Raw genomic sequence first — 22,201 nt, 5'->3', positions numbered from 1 at the left:
TCTCACCAGGGGTAATCAGTCAGGCCCCAGCAAGGCAAGGGTGGTCGGTTGGGGGAAAGGGGGGCAATTGGCATGTTGGCCTTTATTACAAAGGCAATTGGAGTACAAGAATAAGAAGTCTTGCTACAATTGTACAAGGCTTTGGGGAGACCACACCTAGAGAACTGTGCACAGTTTTGGGTCTCCATATCTAAGGAAGGATATACTCGTCATGGAGGCGGTACAGCAAAGGTTCAACTAGATTGGTTCCTAAGATGGGAAGGTTATCCTTACTCAGAGGCTGAGTAAATTGGACCTACACTCTATGGAATTTAGAAGAATGAGAGGTGATCTCATCGAAACATACAAGATTCTGAAGGGGCTTGCTAGGGTAGACATTGAGAGGTTGTTGCCCTTGCCTGAGGATTATAGAACTCAAAGGCACAGTCTCAGGATAAGGGACTCATCATTTCGAACTGAGATGAGGAGAAATTTCTTCACTCTAAGAGTTGTGAATCTTTGGAATTCTCTACCCCAGAGAGTTGTGGATGCTCCATCATTAAATATATTTAAAGGGTGAGATAGACAGATTTTGGGTCACTCAGGGAATCAAGGGATTTGGGGAGCAGGTGGGAAAATGGAGTTGAGGCAGAAGATCAACTATGATCATAGTGAATGGCAGAGCAGGCTTGAGGGTCCGTATGGTTTACTCCTGCTCCTATTCCTTATGTTCTTATGTTAACTGATCAATACAAGGAGATACCAATGAAACATTAATGAAACAGTATAACTGCTGTTGGTTGGATTTATATGAAAGGGTGCTGCATACCATGCAAGGGGTACATGAGGGGTATTTCCACACATTTTACTTTTACATCATTGCATTGCCATGTTATTATGCACTCTAAACCCAAGAGTCTGGACATGGAAAGCCTGACAAATTAAAAGAATTTCAATGCTGTGTTGAGAAAAAGAGAACAACTGAAAATAAGAAAACGCCTGCTAGTAAATGCGTCTTATGTTGTGATATTAAGGATCTAAGAATTTTTACCTCCTTTGAAGTAAAACTGTGACATTGTTTGCTAGAAAAATAATCAGTAGCAGCTACAGACCATAATTCGTAAAAAGGACTTTAAAAATATAAGGGTGGTTTTGTTTAGCTCTTTGAAAAAAGATGGTTAACCTTATTTTATATATCACAAAGTTAAATATAATGATTAACAATTTAATTCAATATCTCTGATTTGCTGAAAATTCAAAGTAGCATAACAGTTACGAAGGTCTGTTTTAATGTTTTCCGTTGCTAGGATTCATTAAAAATCAAAGAGATGTAGCTATATATATTACTCACCAAATATCTCCCCACCACTTGCATACTCCGTCACCAAATAAATCATTCTTTCCGTCTCCATAACCTGTAGCACAAGGGCATAGTAGAAGCTGATGATGAGGGAAATGTTCTAATGTGCCTAATTTTATACTAACTTTTGCAAATACCACCTAGTGACAGTAGTTAAACACATAACATTCAAAAGCGAATTGAAATACTTGAAGGAACAATAAATCACAAGAATATGTGAAAAGAGTGATGGAATGCAACTAACTGGACTGCTCTTTGAAAGAGCCAGCACAGACTTGATGGGCTGAATAGCCTCCTTCTGTGCTGTACTATTTTATGATCAAAAGAAAAAATACAGAGAAGAGAAAGAAAGACTATCATTTATATTGCACCTTTCATGACAACAGGATGTCCCAAAGCACTTTACAGTCAATGAAGTACTTTTGAAGTGTAGTATCTTGTTGTAATGTAGAAAACACAGCGGACAAATTGTGCACAGCAAGCTCCCAAAAACAGCAGTGTGATAATGAACAGATAATCTGTTTTAATTATATTGATTGAGGGATACATATTGACCAGGACACTGGGGATAACTCCCCTACTCTTCTTTGAAATAGTGTCATGGGATCTTTTACGTCCACCTGAGAGAGTCTAAGTGGCCTGCGTTTAATGTCTCATCCAAAAGGCAGCACTCTCTTGTTACTGCACTGGAAGATCAGCCTCGATTTTTATCCTGGAGTGGAAGTCGAACCCACAACTTTCTGACTCACAGGCAAGAGTGATACCAACTGAGTCACAGCTGGCACATACATTAAAAAGCAGGCTCCTCCAGATTTCATACATATTAAAATCAACTAATTGATTTCCTGCGATGTTCACCAACAAAAAGAAAACAAAAAATTGTTTCTGTGTGTTTCACTTTGTCCTGTCTGTCTTCAACTCTTTCTCCTTCTTCTTGGCTGCGGGAATTTCAATTGTTGTCTTTATCTGTGTCTTTGAGCCTCACTTTTTGGCTCCCTCTTCCTGTAAATATGTCTGTTCCATTGGTCTCCTCATTTCTGTATGCCTCCTGCTCTGTGTATATATTGCATAGTTTATGCTTTGCCCTGTATTTGCCTGTCTGTATCGCTTTTCCTCTGTTTGTCCGATTCTTTTTGTCTGTCCTACTTTCAATATATCAGCCCATCTAGATGCCTGTTCACACCCTTTATACTCTGCTTTTAGTTCCTATCAATGTACTTCTTTTTTCCTTTCTACTTCCTGTAACTTTCTATTTAAATTTACTAACTTTAATTTTCCAGCTCTAATTCTGCAGTCATGTTCCGCAGGATGGGGAGAAGGGATGTGAGTAAATGTGAAGTTTGGGAAAGCAGCTAGATGGAACGAGAACAGAACCTCAGCATCTTATCACACTAACAGGGGAAGTGGGTTCAGAACTGAGAAAAGAATAAAGGCTAATTGAGTTGGAACCTTAGTGCGTGACAGTGCTTAGAGGGCAGATTCAGGTCAGAGGCTGAGCATCCTGACATCTCAGTCCCGCAGCCATGCGGAGAAGGGAGAGGAAATTTGAGGTAGGTAGAGCAAAGAGGCTGAATGAGTCAGAAACTTGTTCTACGGCCAAGCTGGATAGAAGGAAAGCTTTGGATTTGATATGCAGAGAAACTGAGTGATTCAAGAACAGGAAAAATAGTTTTATTTTAAAAAAAGGAAGAATATTAATTAAAAGAGAAGTATTTTACTATGTTACCTATTAAAGCAGACTCCCAACACTATGAAATTTAATAATTCACATTTGTAACCCAAGGGCAATGGCATAACTGTAGTCTAAAAATTTCAGTCATTGTTCCTTTTATTCTGCCCTTCAAATTGAATTAAAATAAAAGTGAAGAGAAAGATCAGATGGGATAAAGGCTGAAGACAACAGTCTACACATAAACAGCAATCAATGGTAGAATGCACGTTAATACTGAAGTATTCACACTGTTGCAACTCAACTCCATTGCAGACCACTAACACAGCCAGCGACATTTGACATCTGTTGCACAGACCATTGCTTGTGGTTTGAAACATCAGCAGACAAGTGTCCTCATTCTACAATTCCCAGCCACCAATATGTAAGAAATAGTAAAAACCATTTCATCACAAGTGACATGTTTTCGAATGATTCCTCGTACCATTTCAGTCCACAAGCATAATAAATAAAACTATACAGGTGACAGTATATTCATTGTTCTTTCAAAAATGCAAAAGACAGACCCATTAATTAGGAACATTGCAGACACCAGACGGTTATGAAGCTTGAAGCACAATTGAAAGAATAGTAAGAATCTACCATTGCACAGCACAATATTTGTGAGTTTGAGTGTATTATTGGACAATAAAGATTTAAAAGCATTCCAGAAAGCTTTCTGTGATGTTAACTACTGTCTGTGCTTCTACATGTAGTTCATGCTCAGTGAAAGTAAAACACAATTTGATACCCGAGAGAAAAAGTTATAAAGAAGTCACTCATTCCTAGTTAAAACTGCATCAGAAAATGAGACTTGAGAAGCTGACCATCATCTGAACCCCAAGGTGCTGTCCTGCAGCACACATTTTCCTGTTCAGGAGTTATTAACTATAATTGTCCCTCTTATTATTGCTAACAAGCCACTTTTATGATCGTTAAGCATTGTTACAGGTAACAGTTTTTTTAATATAATGTTAGGTTAAGGATTGGAAGGAAATTTGTTTTTTTTCCCCATCTGACTGGAACAGAGCACTTTAGTGAAAATATAGCAAAAATACAAAAATGGTCTAACTTAAAATAGCATTACAGATTTCATTCCTTCGATCTTACTCAAACCATACCAGAATTTGTTCCATCAAAACTATAATCCATAGGCTGTTCTGGTTACTAAAGAAACATGAAAATGAAGACTTCTAAGGAAAATGCACATGCTGAAGTTTTTTATAAATAAAGGATTATTAATATTAACAGAAAAATGCCAGAAATACTCAGTGGGTCAGGAAGCATCCGTGGAGAGAGAAACAGTTAGTGTTTCAGGTCAGTGACCTTTCAGCAAACCTTACGCAGTATTTTGGCTTTGTAAAAGGATTCTTAATTGTGAGTGTTTTAGTTGCAATGTTACTCCTACTTCAACTAGCAATGTTATTCATTTCTATTATAAGTAGGAATAGTTTCATAAAATCAGGACAAATAGTGTACCTGATATTCATGGTCTTCTAATGAAAAACAAAAGATGAAAATCAATCCTTATAAAATGTATACGTTTCTCACCTGGTACAACCTAATAATGTGGGGATGCCGGAGCATTTTCATGATTTGAACTTCTCTGAAGATCTTCTTCAGGTTTTCTTCCTCTAATTGTGTTTTATCTACTATCTTTATGGCAACCTGAAAGGCAAAAAAACCGAAGATTAGGAAGCTCAAAAGATTCTGTGCTACTTTTACAAATAATCAAACCGTATTTTCAATACATCTTGCAAAAGCTACGGCTGGTTATAACATTACTGGTTTAGAGTAGCCAAATCTCCAACAATTTTCTCCATTCTCCTCAGTAAGCACAGGCATCTGACTAGTTTTTCCTCTGACCATCAGTCTGGTTAAGTCACAGACACTTTCACAATTTCATGGGTACTTGTTAAAGTACAGACATTTCAAAGCTGGTACTAAGAGATATGTCACTTTCACCAAGACAACACTATACCAAATCAGATTACAAAAAGTTTAAGACAAACTGATAAAGCAGAATAAAAACAGAAAATGCTGATAATACTTAGCAGGTTAGGCAGCATCTGTGGAGAGAGAAACAAAGTTAACGTTTCAGGTCAATGACCTCTCTTCAAAAGACGTCAGAGCTATTAAGAGATTTTAAGCAAGTAAGATGCAAAGAAAAAGGGGAGGGGAAGAAAGAGAAGAAAAGCGCAAGAAACAAAAGATGGGTTTAGAGAAGGTGTAAATGGTAATAGCAGAATCATTACCAACAGCTGCTCTCCAAAAAAAAAAGAGCACTGGTTATGGTCTTAAATTGTTCAACTTAATGTTGTACCTGGAAGGCTATAACGTGCCCAATTGAAAGATAAAGTGGTGTTTCTTGAGCTTTCATTGAGTTGCATTAGAAAAGTGTTGGAGAACAGGGGCAGAGAGGTCAAAATCAGAGTGTGGCAAATAATTAAAATGACAGATGAATGGAAGCTCAAGGTCATGTTTGTAGACTGGACAGAGGTGTTCTGCAAAGCAATTACCCAATCTGCGTTTAGTCTACCCAGAGTAGAAGAGGCCACATTTTCAGTAATGAATACAGATAAAATGTGTTAAGTGTTCATCACAATTAAGAAGTTTTAACCTCAGACATTACCACTGATGGCCAAAACTAGTGGGTGCAGCATCTCCATATCCATACACCTCCTCCCAAGATCCAGAACATTATGATTTGTATCCTAGTCTCTTCCAAGGGGTATAGTCAACATGCTCATCTTTTTATTTCACAAAGGTAATAATCAATACCCATAACTGATTGTCACATGTAATAATAGATTTCCTGTGGTATTAATCATCCCAAGTTATTATCTAATGTATTATCAACAAAATGTGACATGGAAGTTATTACAGAAGAAAGTGCAACACCGAGGAAATGGGCACTTCTGCACGATATTACGAATGCATAAAAAGTACAGCTTTAAAATCTATAAACAAAATACTTAACTCACCTTAGTTATTAATGTACTGGTTATAGTTCTACAGGAAAAACACCCAAATGAAATTACCTTTAACATTCAGTGTTTATATTACTATGCTAACCTGCTTCCAGGTTATATTTGCTAAAACCCATGAAAAAGTGCACACATGCAATGAAATTGCTTCACTGTCAGAGAAATGGATACTGAAGAGTGCTCAAAATGTACTACAGATCAAATGGCATTTACAGTTTCAATACAAAGTATCTTAAACATCCATACATCTTTAAAACCAGTGTTCAGGAAGTTCATAACATCAGAAATTATTTTATTTAAATATACAAGCAGCCAAAAACTTTTTGCAATTATTATTCTTCAACAGTTCCACATAGCCATAGAAGATTACAGAATAGAGACGGCCATCTGGCCCATGATGTACATGCTGATTCTTCTGTGTTTGTATTAATCTTTCTGCAGCAAGACCAAAGATGCTATCATCAAATTGACAAAAACACTTCATCTTTAACCGTATCAATCACAGCAACAAATTCACAGTGAACATGTTCAGACGTTCCCCACAAGGACAACACAAACAAGAGCAAAGGTATTCACCTGAATATCAAGCAGTTAGAATGTTCAATCTGTGTACTCCCTTAGAGTGACTTCAGAGTTCATAACCAAGACAACTGTTTCATTTTTTGAGAACATTAAGTATTTTCACTTAGAATTTTCAAATTTAATTTTAAATTGTTTTTGAACACTATCAGGGAATGAAGCATATTTTGGGCTCTTCAAGAATATATATTTTTTAAATATTGTCTTAACCATAGAATGTATTTTCAAAATAGAATTACAGGATGTTTATATACAGAAAATATATGCTTATTTTCTGCAATATGTCATGAGATTACTGCAAGGCCTAAATTGGTTTACTGTAGCTACATTAAAAACATTTACTTTTTGGTTTTAAAAAATCATAATGCTACCTCTCCGGGTCATTTCAAAAACCATTATTATTCAAAATAAGTGTACAGTCCTATTCTATATTATAAAATTATCAACTACAATTCAAAGATTTTTTTTATTATTATACTTTCACTCCTAAAGTGGCACCATCTTTTGCAATAAATATTTGGCAAATGTGTGTTTGGGAACGCAGGACAGACAGAAAGATCACGCATTATTTTCACTATGGTATTACACATTAAGTGGCGCAATGTTTTTGACACATTTTGAATCTGTGTTTGGAAAGAGAGGGAGGTTTGGCAAGCACAGAGACTACATTTAAAAAACAGGAAATCAAAGCATAAAACATGTATTTTAACTTTAAGTAAAATTAGTGCCACCTGCTACAGAAGGAAGCTCAATTTTCCACATCAAGGTACACCCATGCTTGGAACAAAGAAAAAGATCTAAAGCTCTATTAACAGTTCTGACATAATGGTGTGTGCTCAATAAACTTGCCTGACCTGCTTTCATATGCTACCTTAAATCATGAGACACAACAGGACTAGAAACAAATTTACATTTGCTAAGGTGATGTCATGTGGAAACAATGAAGCTGGTGCTGATAGCTTTGCATAAAACAAATCTTACAACCTGAAGCGTCAACTCTGTTTCTCTCTCCATAGATACTGCCAGACCTGCTGAGTATTTCCAGCATTTTCTGTCTGTACTTTAGAAAAACTCCCCACTTCCAATGACAAGGATTACAAGTCAATTCTTGTGAAAACCTGTGACAAAGATTTATACTGAAAACAAGTTTCAAAGAATATATACACCCCAATAAAAGCAATGTCAAGAAGCTAAGCCAAACTAAAGACTGTCTTGACTAACTTCTTTTAACACAGGCCAGGCTAAAAGTCCCTGAGTGAAGAGAATTTCAATACATGGATCACTGGTAGAAAAATGTTAAAAACCTGCTTTAATCTTATACAGGTGTATAAAAGAGGTTAGTGACCAGTGATTTAAGGAAAATAAACCAAGTTACTTATTCAGCAATCTTCAATACACATATGCTAGCTTTTGAAAATTAAACTGTGGATTGTTTTCCATTTTTGATAATTTCAGCATTGTGTTCCAGTTAGATTTAGTAAAATGTTGTACAATGTCATGCATGATCACATCACAAGAATAAATACAAAATTGGCACAAAAATTATTTTTTTTTAACAATACATCTAATGGATTAAGGAGATGTCATATTATACATTTACTTCTTTATATATACTGTATATAAAAGTGCTCTTAGAAATAACTGGAGTTCCCATGAAGGTGGTCTTCTCTTACTAAACTTCAAAATAAGAGAACACAACCCAATTGCCTACAAGATACAGGCAGATTCTTAGTCCACAGATTAGCGAAGATGCAGAAACTTGATCCTAATCAAATTATGCATGGTCAAAGCATTAATAAATGTGAAAGATTCAGGCAAGGTGTAAACATTTTCTCATGCTCCGATTCTCTGCCCAGGATGCTCCAATGTGTCTTTGATTGACTGACAGCTCATTATTCACAAGCCTTTGGATTGGTACATATACTGCAGACTTCTCAATGTTTTTAGTTCAATTCAATTCCTGAAGTGGACACTTGGATTCAATGGGTCAATGTAGAAATCATGGTGTCCACCTACAACAATGTATGTTGCAGGTCTACAAAATTCTGTTTCAACCAATAGCCTTGTTGAATGACAAACTGCAAGTTGTTCATTCTAAAAGCTATTTTAACCCCCATCATTTTAGCTTTACATTGTTAAATTTATTTTTGTCATTAGTGTTTTACTATTTCAGCACTTTAATTGTAAATACATCTATTTGTTTGTGCCTGAAATGTAAGGCCTGCTTACAGCCTCAAACTGGACATATGAATGTGAAAGGTATGTCATGTGATCTCCACTCAGAGACTGTGGTTAAGAGATAATGGTCAGTCCCACAGTAAGCCATCCCACTCTACGTATGTATAAAGATATTCAAACCTCTGGATAAGGGCAGGAAAAATGTACCCAACGTCGCCCTCATCCTGATGACCACTTTCGTATTCATGCTGGGAATAGAGCCCCAGTACGCAACTCCAAGTGTCACGACGTGCTGAGGTTCGATCTGTCCCCAATGTTGCGAAGGATGGGTCTGGTCACATTGCCGCGAAACGCTCCATCCAGCTGGACTGTGCCATACCACCTATCCTTCGTGGGAAAGTTTCTGCGGGAAAACACCTTTGACCACCAATCCTTCAGGCAGTGGTCTGCATGGAATGTCCTCAAAGCCCTATGGGAAAAGGAGATGGTGGATCTTGTCGGATGGCTTCCTGGGCAGACTGCCAAAGTCATTTGGCACAATGCCTCATCACCAGAACTTTCAAACAAGCACCAAGATGTAGCTTGGCTGGTGGCGAGAAGGGCCCTCCCCATCAGATCCTTTCTGCACACCCGGAATCTCGCCCCCCTCTAATTGCTGCCCTAGAGGTGGCTGCGGTGGGGAAGAGACAGTTGCCCACCTCCTTCTGGAATGTGTCTTTGCAAAGCAGGTGTGGAAAGAGATGCAGTGGTTTTTGTCGAGATTCATCCCAAGCAGCTCTGTAACACAAGAGTCTATGCTCTACGGGCTGTTCCCAGGGACGCACACCGAGATAAACAACAATTGCTGCTGGAGGACCATCAATTCAGTGAAAGACGCTCTTTGGTCTGCCTGAAACTTGCTGGTCTTCCAGCGCAAAGAGTTGTCCACGACCGAGTGTTGCAGACTGGCACATTCCAAGGTCCAGGACTACGTGCTGAGGGACGCACTAAAGCTTGGGGCAGCTGTTGCAAAGGTTCAATGGGGAAAGACCACTGTGTAAGGTCCTCCCACCAAAGTGAACTGAGGGACTGGACCCAGGGAAACACCTCGGGCGGTATACAGCAAATATCGAATAAAAACAAGAAATGCTGGAACCACTCAGTAGGTCTGGCAGCATCTGTGGAAAGAGAAGCAGAGTTAACGTTTCGGGTCAGTGACCCTTCTTTGGAACGCCCAAATATGGGTTTGCTGTAAAATGTACATGGCATGTAAAATGGAACGGAAGGGTTGTGAGGCAACTCACTCCTGTATTGAAGGAAACTGATTTCCTTTGCACTTTTTGGAATGTCAACTTGGTGCTGTTTTGAACCGTTTTGTAATGTATTTTTACAGATTTTTATGAATAATGTATATTTTTGGGGGAAAAAAGTATAAAGATGTAGGTTTTACCCATCAAACCTGTGCTTACTGACCTACACTGACTCCCAGTTAAGCAATGCCTTGATTTTAAAATGCACACATCCCTCCAACCATTCAAATCCCTCCACAACCTAGCCTCTCCTCATCTCTGTAATCTCCTTTCATCCTGCAACCTGAGATGTCTGCACTCCTCCAATTCTGGCCTCTTGAGCATCCCTGATTTTAACCACTCCACCTTTGGCGGCTGTGTTATTGAGTTCTCGACACAAACGTACCAAACACTGAGGATGAATGGTTAAGTTGAATGAAGGGTTCTTTATTACAAAATAACAGAGTTACAGGAGAGCTCTAAGATACACATGCTGACTGTTGACTAACACTGCTCCAACTACGATATCACATGCTGACTTGAAACACTTCCTGTGATGTATACCAAACTATTTACATATTCAACAGTATGTTAACGAGTACTCTGGCAGTTAAAGCAATATCACAACAGTGCTTTCAGCTATCTGGGCCCTAAGCTCTGGAATTCCCTCCCTAAATCTCACTGCCTCTTTACCTCTCTTTCCCTCTTTAAGACACTCCTTAAAACCTACCTCTTTTACCAAGATTTTGGTCATTTCCCTAACATTTCCTTAAGTGGCTTGGTGCCAAATATTGTTTGATAACATCCCTTTGAAGCACTTTGGGACGTTTTACAATATTAAAGGTACTATACAAATACAAGTTGTTTTTTGTTCTTTAGGTTTCCATTCAGGCAAGACTGTGCACCTGCGCTTTAGAAAACAATTTTTTGCTATACACACAAATTAAACATTGAGGAAAAGCCAGAAGTTAACACCCGGTCTGTTTTAAAAGTAAATAAAAATCATTGACAGACCAGACCTTCTCTTGAAACAAAGTTCTGGTCATAGTTAGTCTTCTTTGGCCTCCTTATCTCGAGAGACAATGGATAAGCGCCTGGAGGTGGTCAGTGGTTTGTGAAGCAGCGCCTGGAGTGGCTATAAAGGCCAATTCTAGAGTGACAGGCTCTTCCACAGGTGCTGCAGAGAAATTTGTTTGTCGGGGCTGTTACACAGTTGGCTCTCCCCTTGCGCCTCTGTCTTTTTTTCTGCCAACTGCTAAGTCTCTTCGACTCGCCACACTTTAGCCCCGTCTTTATGGCTGCCCGCCAGCTCTGGCGAACACTGGCAACTGACTCCCACGACTTGTGATCAATGTCACAGGATTTCATGTCGCGTTTGCAGACGTCTTTAAAGCGGAGATATGGACGGCCGGTGGGTCTGATACCAGTGGCGAGCTCGCTGTACAATGTGTCTTTGGGGATCCTGCCATCTTCCATGTGGCTCACATGGCCAAGTTAGTAGAGATGGAGGTATGTCAGCATGCCGACAAACCACTAGTTTTCAACCATTCAAGTATGAAGTGCCAGCACATTCAAAAACAGTCTACCATTACTTTAGGTTTCCAGAGGTCAAGCTGAGTGATTCATACACAACTCCGCCTTCCCAAATCCCAACATGCTCTTGTCTTTAACGTAGTGAGTAGGGAGAAGATTAGCAGCAATTCCTAGCTTCTACAACTGCATGTGTGCTTTCAATTCTGCTAAGTCAAGCCAGTATGAAGTATGCTTCAATAGTGTAAGGTACTTCCTATCTGTTCTCTTCAATATAAAGAATGATGAAAACTAGCTAACACCCCATCTTTCCAACTATTTAGGCTTTTAAGTATCGATCCCAATCAAAAATACATGTAATCAGCAGTAATGTGTCTTTTCTACTTTTATGCTTCTGCTGAAGGATCTCAAATATTTAAATTTTCCTTCACATGCAACAGGTTATACATCTACTGAAATCCACCAAATCTGATGACAATACTGATCTTTATCGTGCATGAGTTAAAAATTCATCACTACTGTCATACTGTTGTGTGAGAAGACAAGTTATCATAACAAAAAATGCTGGCTATACTCCAGATTTTAATGAAGCTTCAACTAGAACTTAAAGTATACATGATGATGACTCAAGGAAAAGGAATCCTATCCCACAAAACAGGTGACCTGATAACTATTGAGTTTGGCCCAGGGCGAAAAATCAAGTATAGATTATATCCCAATTCTCATCATCCATTCTGTTTACATTACATATGATGTAAATGAATGAAATTATAATTAGGTATAATTGTTACATTTGCTCTGTAATGCTGTTCAGACTGAAGAGAGATTCTCAAAGTATAATCCAAAATATTTTGCTAGAAGCATAAAATATGAATATTTTAGTGAGTTGATAATAGCACTTGATATAGCACAAGTTACTCGTAGGCATACTTATTGAAATAAAGCAGTTTGGCTGCAGCTTATGGTTACAATTTTCAACTTTTCACAGGCAAAGCAATCTCATTACAGTACAGACTTAATAAGGCAGCCAACTACTACTTTACAACTTGTACAAGAAATCAAATTTTGAAACAATCAGAAATGAAAAATGTTAGTCTAAAAAACCAAAAGTTAACTGACTACTTGTGAAAAAGAAACAGGCAATACAATTCAAAAAATTTAACAGAATTTATGTTGGTGTATATATGTATGCACTAATACCTAGGTGCTGAGGGGTACAATTTTGAATACTGAGTTGATGTTTAGAGTATAATGTTTGGTGGGTGGGGTGGGGGGGGGGGGGCGGTCGGGTGGATACAATGAGGAAGGGGAGGCAGTGGTGTAGTGGTAATGTCACTAGACTAGTAATCTGGAGCACAGGCTAATGCTCTGGGGATAAAAAGAAGAAATGCTGGAAATACTCAGCAGGTCTGGCAGCAACTGTGGAGAGAGAAGCAGAATTAACGTTTCAGGTCAGTGGCCCTTCTTCAGAACTGGCAAATATTAGAAATATAAAAGGTTATAAGCAAGTAAAGTGGGGGTGGGGCAAGAGATAACAAAGGAGAAGGTGTAGATAGGACAAGGTCACAGAATAGCTGAGCAGAAGGTCATGGAGCAAAGGCAAACAATATGTTAATGAGGTGTTGAAAGACAAAGCATTAGTACAGACTGGGGTGTTGACGGACTGAAAATTGAAGAGCCGCAAGTACAAACATGAAAAAAAAGTGGGGAAGCAAACTGAACAAATTAAGATGAAATAAAATAAAATAAACAAAAAAAAATTTTTTTTAAAAGGAAAAAGAAAAAAATAACTAAAAATAAAAGTAAAATGGGGGGCCAGTCATGCTCTGAAATTACTGAACTCAATGTTCAGTCCGGCAGGCTGTAGTGTGCCTAATCGGTAAATGAGATGCTGTTCCTCGAGCTTGCGTTGATGTTCACTGGAACACTGCAGCAATCCCAGGACAGAGATGTGAGCATGAGAGCAGGAGGGAGTGTTGAAATGGCAAGCAACCGGAAGCTCAGGGTCCTGCTTGCAGACACAAGAAATACTGGAAAGACTCAGCAGGTCTGGCAGCATCTGTAGAGAGAGAAGCAGAGTTAGCGTTTCAGGTCAGTGACCCTTCTTCAGAACTGGCAAATATTAGAAATGTAAAAGGTTATAAGCAAGTAAAATGGGGGTGGGGCAAGAGATAATGCTCTGGGGACATGGGTTCAAATCCCAACACGGCAGAGGGTGAAATTTGAATTCAATTAATAAATCTGGAATTAAAGCTAGTCTAATGGTGACCATGAAACCATTGTCGATTGTCGTAAAACCCCATCTGGTTCATGAATGTCCTTCAGGGAAGGAAATCTACCGTCCTTACCTGGTCTGGCCTACATGTGACTCCAGACCCACAGCAATGTGGGTGACTCTTAAAAAATGTCCTCTGAAATGGCCTAGCAAACCACTCAGTGCAAGGGCAATTAGGGATGGGCAATAAATACTGGCCTAGCCAGTGATGCCCACATCCCGCAAAACCAAATTTAAAAAAATGAATTTGGCATTGTAAATTAGGCAATATTGCAGAGCTAACGAGCAAGACAGATAAGGCCCTGCAAGCTTTTTCAGCATGGTTCACATCACTAGCAGCTCTCATGACTTCCATTCACAATGTCATCCAAATTTCATCATCGATATAACACCAAAAAGTACGATACTCAATATCCTGTTAGCGATCAGCAAGAATATTTTTCCTTTTTTTTCAATTGGAAGTTGAGGAAGGGTTAACATGATCATGAGGACGGAACAACCTCAAAGATGCAATAAAAACAAGAAATGCTGATACCACTCAGCAGGTCTGGCAGCATCTGTGGAAAGAGAAGCAGAGTTAACGTTTCGGGTCAGTGACCCTTCATCGGAACTGACAAATATTAGAAAAGTCACAGGTTATAAGCAAGTGAGGTGGGGGTGGGGCAAGAGGTAACAAAGGAGGTCTAGATTGGACCAGGCCACATAGCTGACCAAAAGGTCACGGAGCAAAGGCAAACAATATGTTAATGGTGTGTTGAAAGACAAAGCATTAGTACAAATTAGGTGTTAATACACTGAATATTGAACATCAGCAAGTGCAAACCTGAAAAAAACAGTGAGTAAGCAAACTGAACAAACTAAGATGAAATGAAATAAATGCAAAAAAAAAAATTGTAAAAAATGTAAAAAAGAATGTAAAAAGAAAGAAAAAAAAATCACTAAAAATGAAAGTAAAATGGGGGGCTGTCATGCTCTGAAATTATTGAACTCAATGTTCAGTCCGGCAGGCTGTAGTGTGCCTAATCGGTAGATGAGATGCTGTTCCTCGAGCTTGCGTTGATGTTCACTGGAACACTGCAGCAATCCCAGGACAGAGATGTGAGCATGAGAGCAGGGGGGAGTGTTGAAATGGCAAGCAACCGGAAGCTCAGGGTCCTGCTTGCGAACTGAGCGGAGATGTTCCGCAAAGCGGTCACCCAGTCTGCGCTTGGTCGCCCCAATGTAGAGGAGACCACACTGTGAGCAGCGAATACAGTATACTACATTGAAAGAAGTACAAGTAAATCGCTGCTTCACCTGAAAGGAGTGTTTGGGGCCTGGGATAGTGAGGAGAGAGGAGGTAAATGGGCAGGTATTACACCTCCTGCGATTGCAGGGGAAGGTGCCATGGGAAGGGGACGAGGTGGTGGGGGTAATGGAGGAGTGGACCAGGGTGTCGCGGAGGGAACGATCCCTTCGGAATGCTGACAGGGGAAGGAAGGGGAAGATGCGACTGGTAGTGGCATCACGCTGGAGGTGGCGGAAATGGCGGAGGAAGATCCTTTGGATATGGAGGCTGGTGCAGTACTGCAACCTCTATTACTAATTTACTTAAAGGAAAAAAGGAGCACCACTAATTTAGAAATAATGTAAGTGAACAGGTATCATACCTCAAGCCAAGAGGAACTTGCAACTCAATTAAATTGTGAAGGTATAGAAATCAGTTACATTATACCATATCAATGGATCATGACCATTTTTGTGGCTACAAATTACATCTTTGCCCCTAGTGTAGGTAGGTGGTAGGGAATATGGGATTACTGTAGGGTTAGTATAAATGGGTGGTTGCTGGTCGGCACAGACTCGGTGGGCCGAAGGGCCTGTTTCAGTGCTGTATCTCTAAATAAATAAATGCCACAGTCATGTCAGCTGAACCTTGATCAGCATGGTCTTGATCCATGCCAAGCTAACATGAGCCAAGACTCCAGAGTTTGGGATCTTGCCATCGGATGTTCACAATGGTGTAAAGGTTGGGGAGGTGGAAGATTTCAAGGTCTTTTAAAAATAACTAATCAGGTCCACAAAGGCTTGTATGCATGCGGTAAAGATTTTCGCCAACACCACTACGTAAAATGGCTCATTACTTTTTGTCAGTACAACAGCAAATACAGAGACCAAATTCACTGCCTGTGGCAGTGGTAATTTAAAAACATAACTAAAGTTAATACAGGCCAGAGTCATTTTAATTTCTCTATAAAATTTGGAAGAAATTATTTCTTCAAGTATTCAAACACTTTTATCTTCTACTGATCTGTAATTTTAGAGAAAAAAATAGGTTGGTTCACTGTCATCATATCATCTCTGTATCCTCTAATTGCAGAAAGAAAATCTACAGTTTGATTTTCTCTTGCACCATGGAATACATCAATGTTTTTAAAGCTAAACTGCATTTTTGCAGTACCCATAACATATAATACACATTTGGATCTGATAAGGAACGCTTGAATGAAAATGTTTCAGGCTATTCCAGAAACCAAACCACTGGGAAAAGTTAGTGCCACTGGGTACTCGTAAAATATTGTGAAGGAGCTCACTGTACTGAAAATATTCTGCTTAACCTGTTCTACCTTAGAGTCACTTCTATTCACAGAAATTGCCACAATCCGGAATACAATGAAAATTTGTGCACTTTGCTGGTTTCTCAGACATTTGTTTTGGGTTTTAAAACTGTTCACTAACAACTTATGAACATTTTCTTCAGAATCCCAATAACGCAATTATATTTCATCTACATTATTACATATTCAGCTCAGCTTCAAAATGAAATTTCATATCATTGATAGAGTGCTGCTGACCCCATGAAACTAGAATTAATGTCTCATCCTTCCACTTACTCTCTTTTCCCTTTGCTCTGATAATGGAGCCACTTAAAGCAGAAAACAATGATCCAGAGATTCACAAGATCACTGGGGTAGGGCAGAGCACAAGATTACATTATATATAGATCCCAATTCAGAAATGGAGTGATATAGGCTGCTACTTCCACAACAGCAGGGTATTGTCCCTGACGCGTCCATACGTCATAAACCTGACAATGTGCCTGGAGTCCTGGGGGTGCACTTCAATTCCTAGAATGATAAAGGGTATCAAAAGGTTCTCACAACTCACTAACAATGGAGCCGTTAAATCTTTCAGTGCCCTTCAATAAGAATTGCAGGACTACCAGAACATTTTCGGTATAACTTGCCTAACAGACTAGATCAACCATGCCAGAGACACAGGGTCACTCACAGCCATAAGCAGCTTCTTCCTCAACCAACAAAGAAAGGGCAAAACCGATGTCACAATTATATGGCACCTTTTTCTATGCGGTTGTAAAATATTAACAAAGCAAAAGCAGCCTGCAATAGAGGCGTGGAGTAAAACGCTACTTGTGATGCTGTTACTTCGACCAATCTCTTGAGCCTCTGCTTCATGTTGCTTCCAACTGGCCACTAACCGAAGTTCCAATGTTGTTGCCCCTCACTGCTCATAGCTACAGAGGCAGACAGAAAGGATAAAAACAGAAGCGTAAGGAAGGGAAAGGGGGGGGGGGGGGGGAAGCCAAGAGTGAGGTTGGAACAGTAGTGAGACAGAGAAAGGAAGAGAAAGATAGGCTTGTATTTTGTATCATCTTAGGACATCTCAAAGCACTTTACAGCCAATGAAATACATTTTGAAGTGTAGTCAATGTTGTAACGTAGGGAACCATGGCAGCCAATTTTCACACAGCAAGCTCCCACAAACAGCAATGTAACAATGAACAGATAATCTAATGTAGGTTGAATGACAAATATTCACCAAGACACTGGGAGCACTGCTCTTAAAAAAAAAAAAGTGTAATGGGATCTCTTATGCCCATCTGAGTGGGTAGATGGGCCTAGGTTTAACGCTGCATCTGCAAGACACACAGAAATGAAGGGAGATAGCGGGACTGAAAAAAGGATGGAGAGTCTCAAATGAAGGAGGATTGATAGAGACGGAAATGCAGAGTACAATTTTAGACAGTACAACATGGGCATTGGGGCAAAGCTATTTCTGTTTTGCACCCATACTGAAGTTATAGTGTAGAAGCACCCTTAATCAGGCTCAGCCCAGTCACAGATTGCAGTACTAATATTGGATCCACTATTCCAAAATGCTGAACACCAAGCATGTATATCAACATACTGTAGCCAAAGAACTGCAATAAAAAAAATTTTAAAACGAAGCAACACAAACTGCAATTAGCTCCCCTTATAATATTTAACTGTAATGAATGAATGTTGACTACTTTATCAACTATTATTAGTATTCTAACTTTAAAAGCACTTCAAGATTTTGCAGCCAAGGTTTGTGCAGTGACTCACTCCCTGAGCCATGATATGCTGTCACAGAAGTCTGTCAGAGTACTCCAGTGAGCATTTATATTTTTATTAAATATCATTTTTTGAACAACTGCTATGCTTTTGTTACATTATGAGGAGAAAAAAGGATGATTATATTGACAGGTGAGGGATGATTACATTGATGGGTAAGGGATGATGATTCAAAGTAGCAGCACAGATTAGTAAGAGATGGCACCTTCTCTTCCTACATCTGTCGCTCAAAACAAGAGAACTGCTGAAATTCAAAGCATTAGAAGCTATGGGCTATTAATTCTGATCAGTTACTGATCAAAACTGGGTTATACTGCCCAAATAAATTATCTTTGAAGTCATTAAATCATCTCCTAAAAAGTTTTAAATGTTAACAATTTTCTTAATTTATTTTATTTCGGTATCTTTTGACATTTCATATAGGTTTGTATCCTCACTTCTGCATTAGAAATGTATAATAATTCAACCCACTCTAATGCAATTATACTGTCCTAAGAATGCAGAGGAATATTATTCACTATCCTTGGAAGACACAGTGCCACTGAATTACAGTAGCTCATTTATTATATAATTATATGAAGTGCTAATAAAGAAAACTGTCACACTGCAGCTGGCAAGATTTTAATGTCATTTGTTTTGGTATTGAGATCAAAACTTTCACCTATTTTAGAGCAAAATTGTGTATTATTTTTCTTATTTTCTCAATCATTTTAGCTATTGTTATCAATTTCAAGATAAATATTCCTGCTTCAGTGTTAATGGCTTGGAGAGTACAAGACTGAAAAGGAAAGACAAAGCAAAAGTGGAGGCGCTTGGTGTAAATTAAGACTGGTTAGCTTAACTCAGTTGATATTACTTTCATCACTGAGTGAGGAAGTTATGAACTTCTGCTCCACTCCAGGAACTCAGCAGACAATCAAGGCTGACAGTCCAGTGAAATACTGTGGGAATGCTCCATTGTTGGAGATCACTGCCTTTGGATTTGGACATTAAACCAAGGCTCTTCCTACCAGCTCAAATGGATGTAAAAGATCACATGAACTATTCATGTTGTCCTCTCTCAAATATGTCAACAATTTAATACCTGGACAGAATTGTCACAGTTGTAAAATACTTCAGGACATCATGAGCATACAATAGATGCTGTAGAAATGCATGTTTCTGTCTTTTTTTTCTTTCAATGTCCTGACCCATATTCCTTAATCAAGCAATATCACCAAAAACAGATTATGTAGTAGCTCACCTCAAGTTTTTATAAATGAGGTAACAGAAAAGATCATTCTAGAGGGTGGGTCTCTGTCAATTTTTTTTATTCATTCATTGGATTTCAGCATCACTTCCAAGGCCACTATTTATTGCACAACCCTAACTGCCGTTAAGGTGGTGGCGAGCTGCCTTCTTGAACCACTGCAGCCGTCTGATGTAAGTACATCCACATTGCTGTTAGGGAGAGAGCTCTAGGATTTTGACCCAGCAACAGTGAAGGAACGGTGATATATTTCCAAATCAGGATAGTGCATGACTTGGAGGGGGACTTGCAAATGGCGGTGTGTCTGCTGCGCTAGTTCTTCTAGGCAGTAGAGGTCGCAGATTTACAAAGTGCTGTCCAAGAAGCCCTAGAAAATTGCTGCAGTGCACCTTGTATATGATACACACCGCTGCCACTGTGCACTAGTGGTGAAGACAGTGAATGTTGAAATTGGTGAATGGGGTGCCAGTAAAGCGGGCTGCTTTGTCCTGGATGGTGTCAAGCTTCTTGAGTGTTGTTGGAGCTGCACTCATTCATGCAAGTGGAGAGTGGAGAGTGGGCGGCACAGTGGCGCAGTGGTTAGCACCGCAACCTCACAGCTCCAGCGACCCGGGTTCAATTCTGGGTACTGCCTGTGTGGAGTTTGCAAGTTCTCCCTGTGTCTGCGTGGGTTTCCTCCGGGTGCTCCGGTTTCCTCCCACAGCCAAAGAAAGGACTTGCAGGTTGATAGGTGAATTGGCCATTATAAATTGTCACTAGTATAGGTAGGTGGTAGGGGAATATAAGGACAGGTGAGGATGTGGTAGGAATATGGGATTAGTGTAGGATTAGTATAAATGGGTGGTTAATGGTCGGCACAGACTCGGTGGGCCGAAGGGCCTGTTTCAGTGCTGTATCTCTAAACCTAAAAAAATCTAAATCACACTCCTGATTTGTGCCTTGTACATGGTGGGCAGGCTTTGGGGAGTCAGGAGATGAGTTACATGCTCTGAATTCCAAGCCTCTGACCTGCTCCTATAACCACAGAATTTATATGGCTGGTTCAGTTACGTTTCTGGTCAATGGTGACCCTCCAGGATGTTTATGGGTCATGATCAGCTGGTGGAGCAGCAGCCACCCATAGTGTTCCCCAACAGTTTCTCTCCTTTGGAGAGATATAATGTGGACTCAAAAGATGGCTGCATAACACAAGGATGTGCCAGTATAGTATTTTCTGAAATAGTTCATTGTAGTGAGGAGAGACAGAAGGCAATTAGGCAGACCAACACAAGCTAAGGATAATAGTATAATAGTGTAGGGAATGAGGCTTTTGATTCCTCAGTTGGGCACCTTTTGGAGTAGAAGGAGCCTATACAGATCTGATGGGCTCCATCTAAACAAAATGAGAGTAAAGGTGTTAGTCAGTAGGATAGATAGAACAGTGGAGAGTGTTTAAACGAGCTGTAGGGTGGCTGTGGTAAGTGTAAGAGAGCACCTGCACTGATTACAACAAACCTTAAGGGATACCAATGAAAATATAAATCAAGGTATAATAAAGACGAATGCCAATGGTGGGAGAAAAAAACCTAAAATAAAAAATTATATGGAAAAAGTTAAAAAAAAATTGAGCTGTTCTTGCATTAATGCAAAGTATCTGACAAATAAGAAATGTGACCTTCACAGGGGGCAATTATCATCACAGAGACATGGTGGAATGATTCCAATCATGGGAAATATATATAGAAGGAATAATTTGTTCAGAAGAGATCATATCAGGAGAAATGGAGGTGGTGTGGCAGTATATATAAATTTCAGTATTGAAGCACAATTAATTGAGAGACTATTTTAAAAAGCAAAAGGAAGACACAGAATCACTTTGGGCAGAATAGATGGTGATGGAGATAAACAATTATTGAGTGCATGCTTTAGACCCCATGCTAGAAAGACAGTCGCAATCTAGAATTGTATGATGAGATAAAGAAGGCAGCTAGTTTAAAAAAAAAACAACTACAGTAGTTAAAGATTTCAACTTACCAGAAATTGATGGGGTAACAGAATGTCTACTGGTAGGACAGGTAAGTGATTGCTAGAGTTAATGGAAGACTGCTTTGTGACTCAGTTTGTAAAATAGCCTATAAGGTCTTGGGTCTTGATTATGAGTCATAGGGCCAATCAAATTTCTAACAAAGGTAGATAAGGTTTAAGTAGCACTGATCAAAAAGTAATCACATTTGACATTACAAGGAATAGTAAGATTATTAAAAACCTAAACAAATTTGCCAAGTTTTAAGAGGGTTAACTTTATAAGCTTGACATATCTTGTCACATTTAAAAAAGGCTAGAGGAGTGGAGGAACTACAGAATTCCTTTAAGGAGATGATTCTAAGTGCAATAGACCAATGTGTGACCATGTAAATCAAAGGCACCAAACCAAGACACTCATACCAGGCTGACCAGGTCAACTAGCCAACTCAAAAGAGGAGAAAGGAAAGATATTTAAGACTGTGAGGGATAATGGTACAGAATTAAGATAGATTCAATACCAAAGGACATGTCAGAATTGTAAAAAAAAAGGCATCAGAATGACGAAAAAAATTTCAAATTGAATATGGCAAGAAAAATGAAGGGCAATAATAAAAAGTTTTTAATTACATTAAAAGAAAAAGAAAAATGAGGGACGGCCAGTGAAAACGGGAACTAGTGAGGACATGGCGCACAGTGGCGCAGTGGTTA

The 22,201-nt window shown here is 39.2% G+C and overlaps 1 protein-coding gene across 5 annotated transcripts in view; it reads right to left on the bottom strand.

The window, feature by feature from the left end:
• The window catches only part of sik3 (SIK family kinase 3), a 352,669-nt gene that overhangs the window by 181,629 nt on the left and 148,839 nt on the right, over positions 1 to 22,201 (bottom strand). For 4 of the 5 annotated variants that reach the window (XM_068054009.1, XM_068054011.1, XM_068054010.1 and 1 more), the window contains exons 2-3: positions 4,599 to 4,715; positions 1,331 to 1,394 (exon numbers count right to left, since the gene is read on the bottom strand). The exons of the other annotated variant lie outside the window; for it this stretch is intronic. In XM_068054009.1, the coding sequence (XP_067910110.1) occupies positions 1,331 to 1,394; positions 4,599 to 4,715 (181 nt within the window). The remainder of the gene's footprint in view (positions 1 to 1,330; positions 1,395 to 4,598; positions 4,716 to 22,201) is intronic. 5 annotated transcript variants of the gene reach the window in all.

Source organism: Heterodontus francisci, chromosome 22, assembly GCF_036365525.1.
Source record: "Heterodontus francisci isolate sHetFra1 chromosome 22, sHetFra1.hap1, whole genome shotgun sequence".
NCBI classification, from domain to species: Eukaryota; Metazoa; Chordata; class Chondrichthyes; order Heterodontiformes; family Heterodontidae; genus Heterodontus; species Heterodontus francisci.
This window is presented reverse-complemented; position numbering and strand designations above follow the sequence as displayed.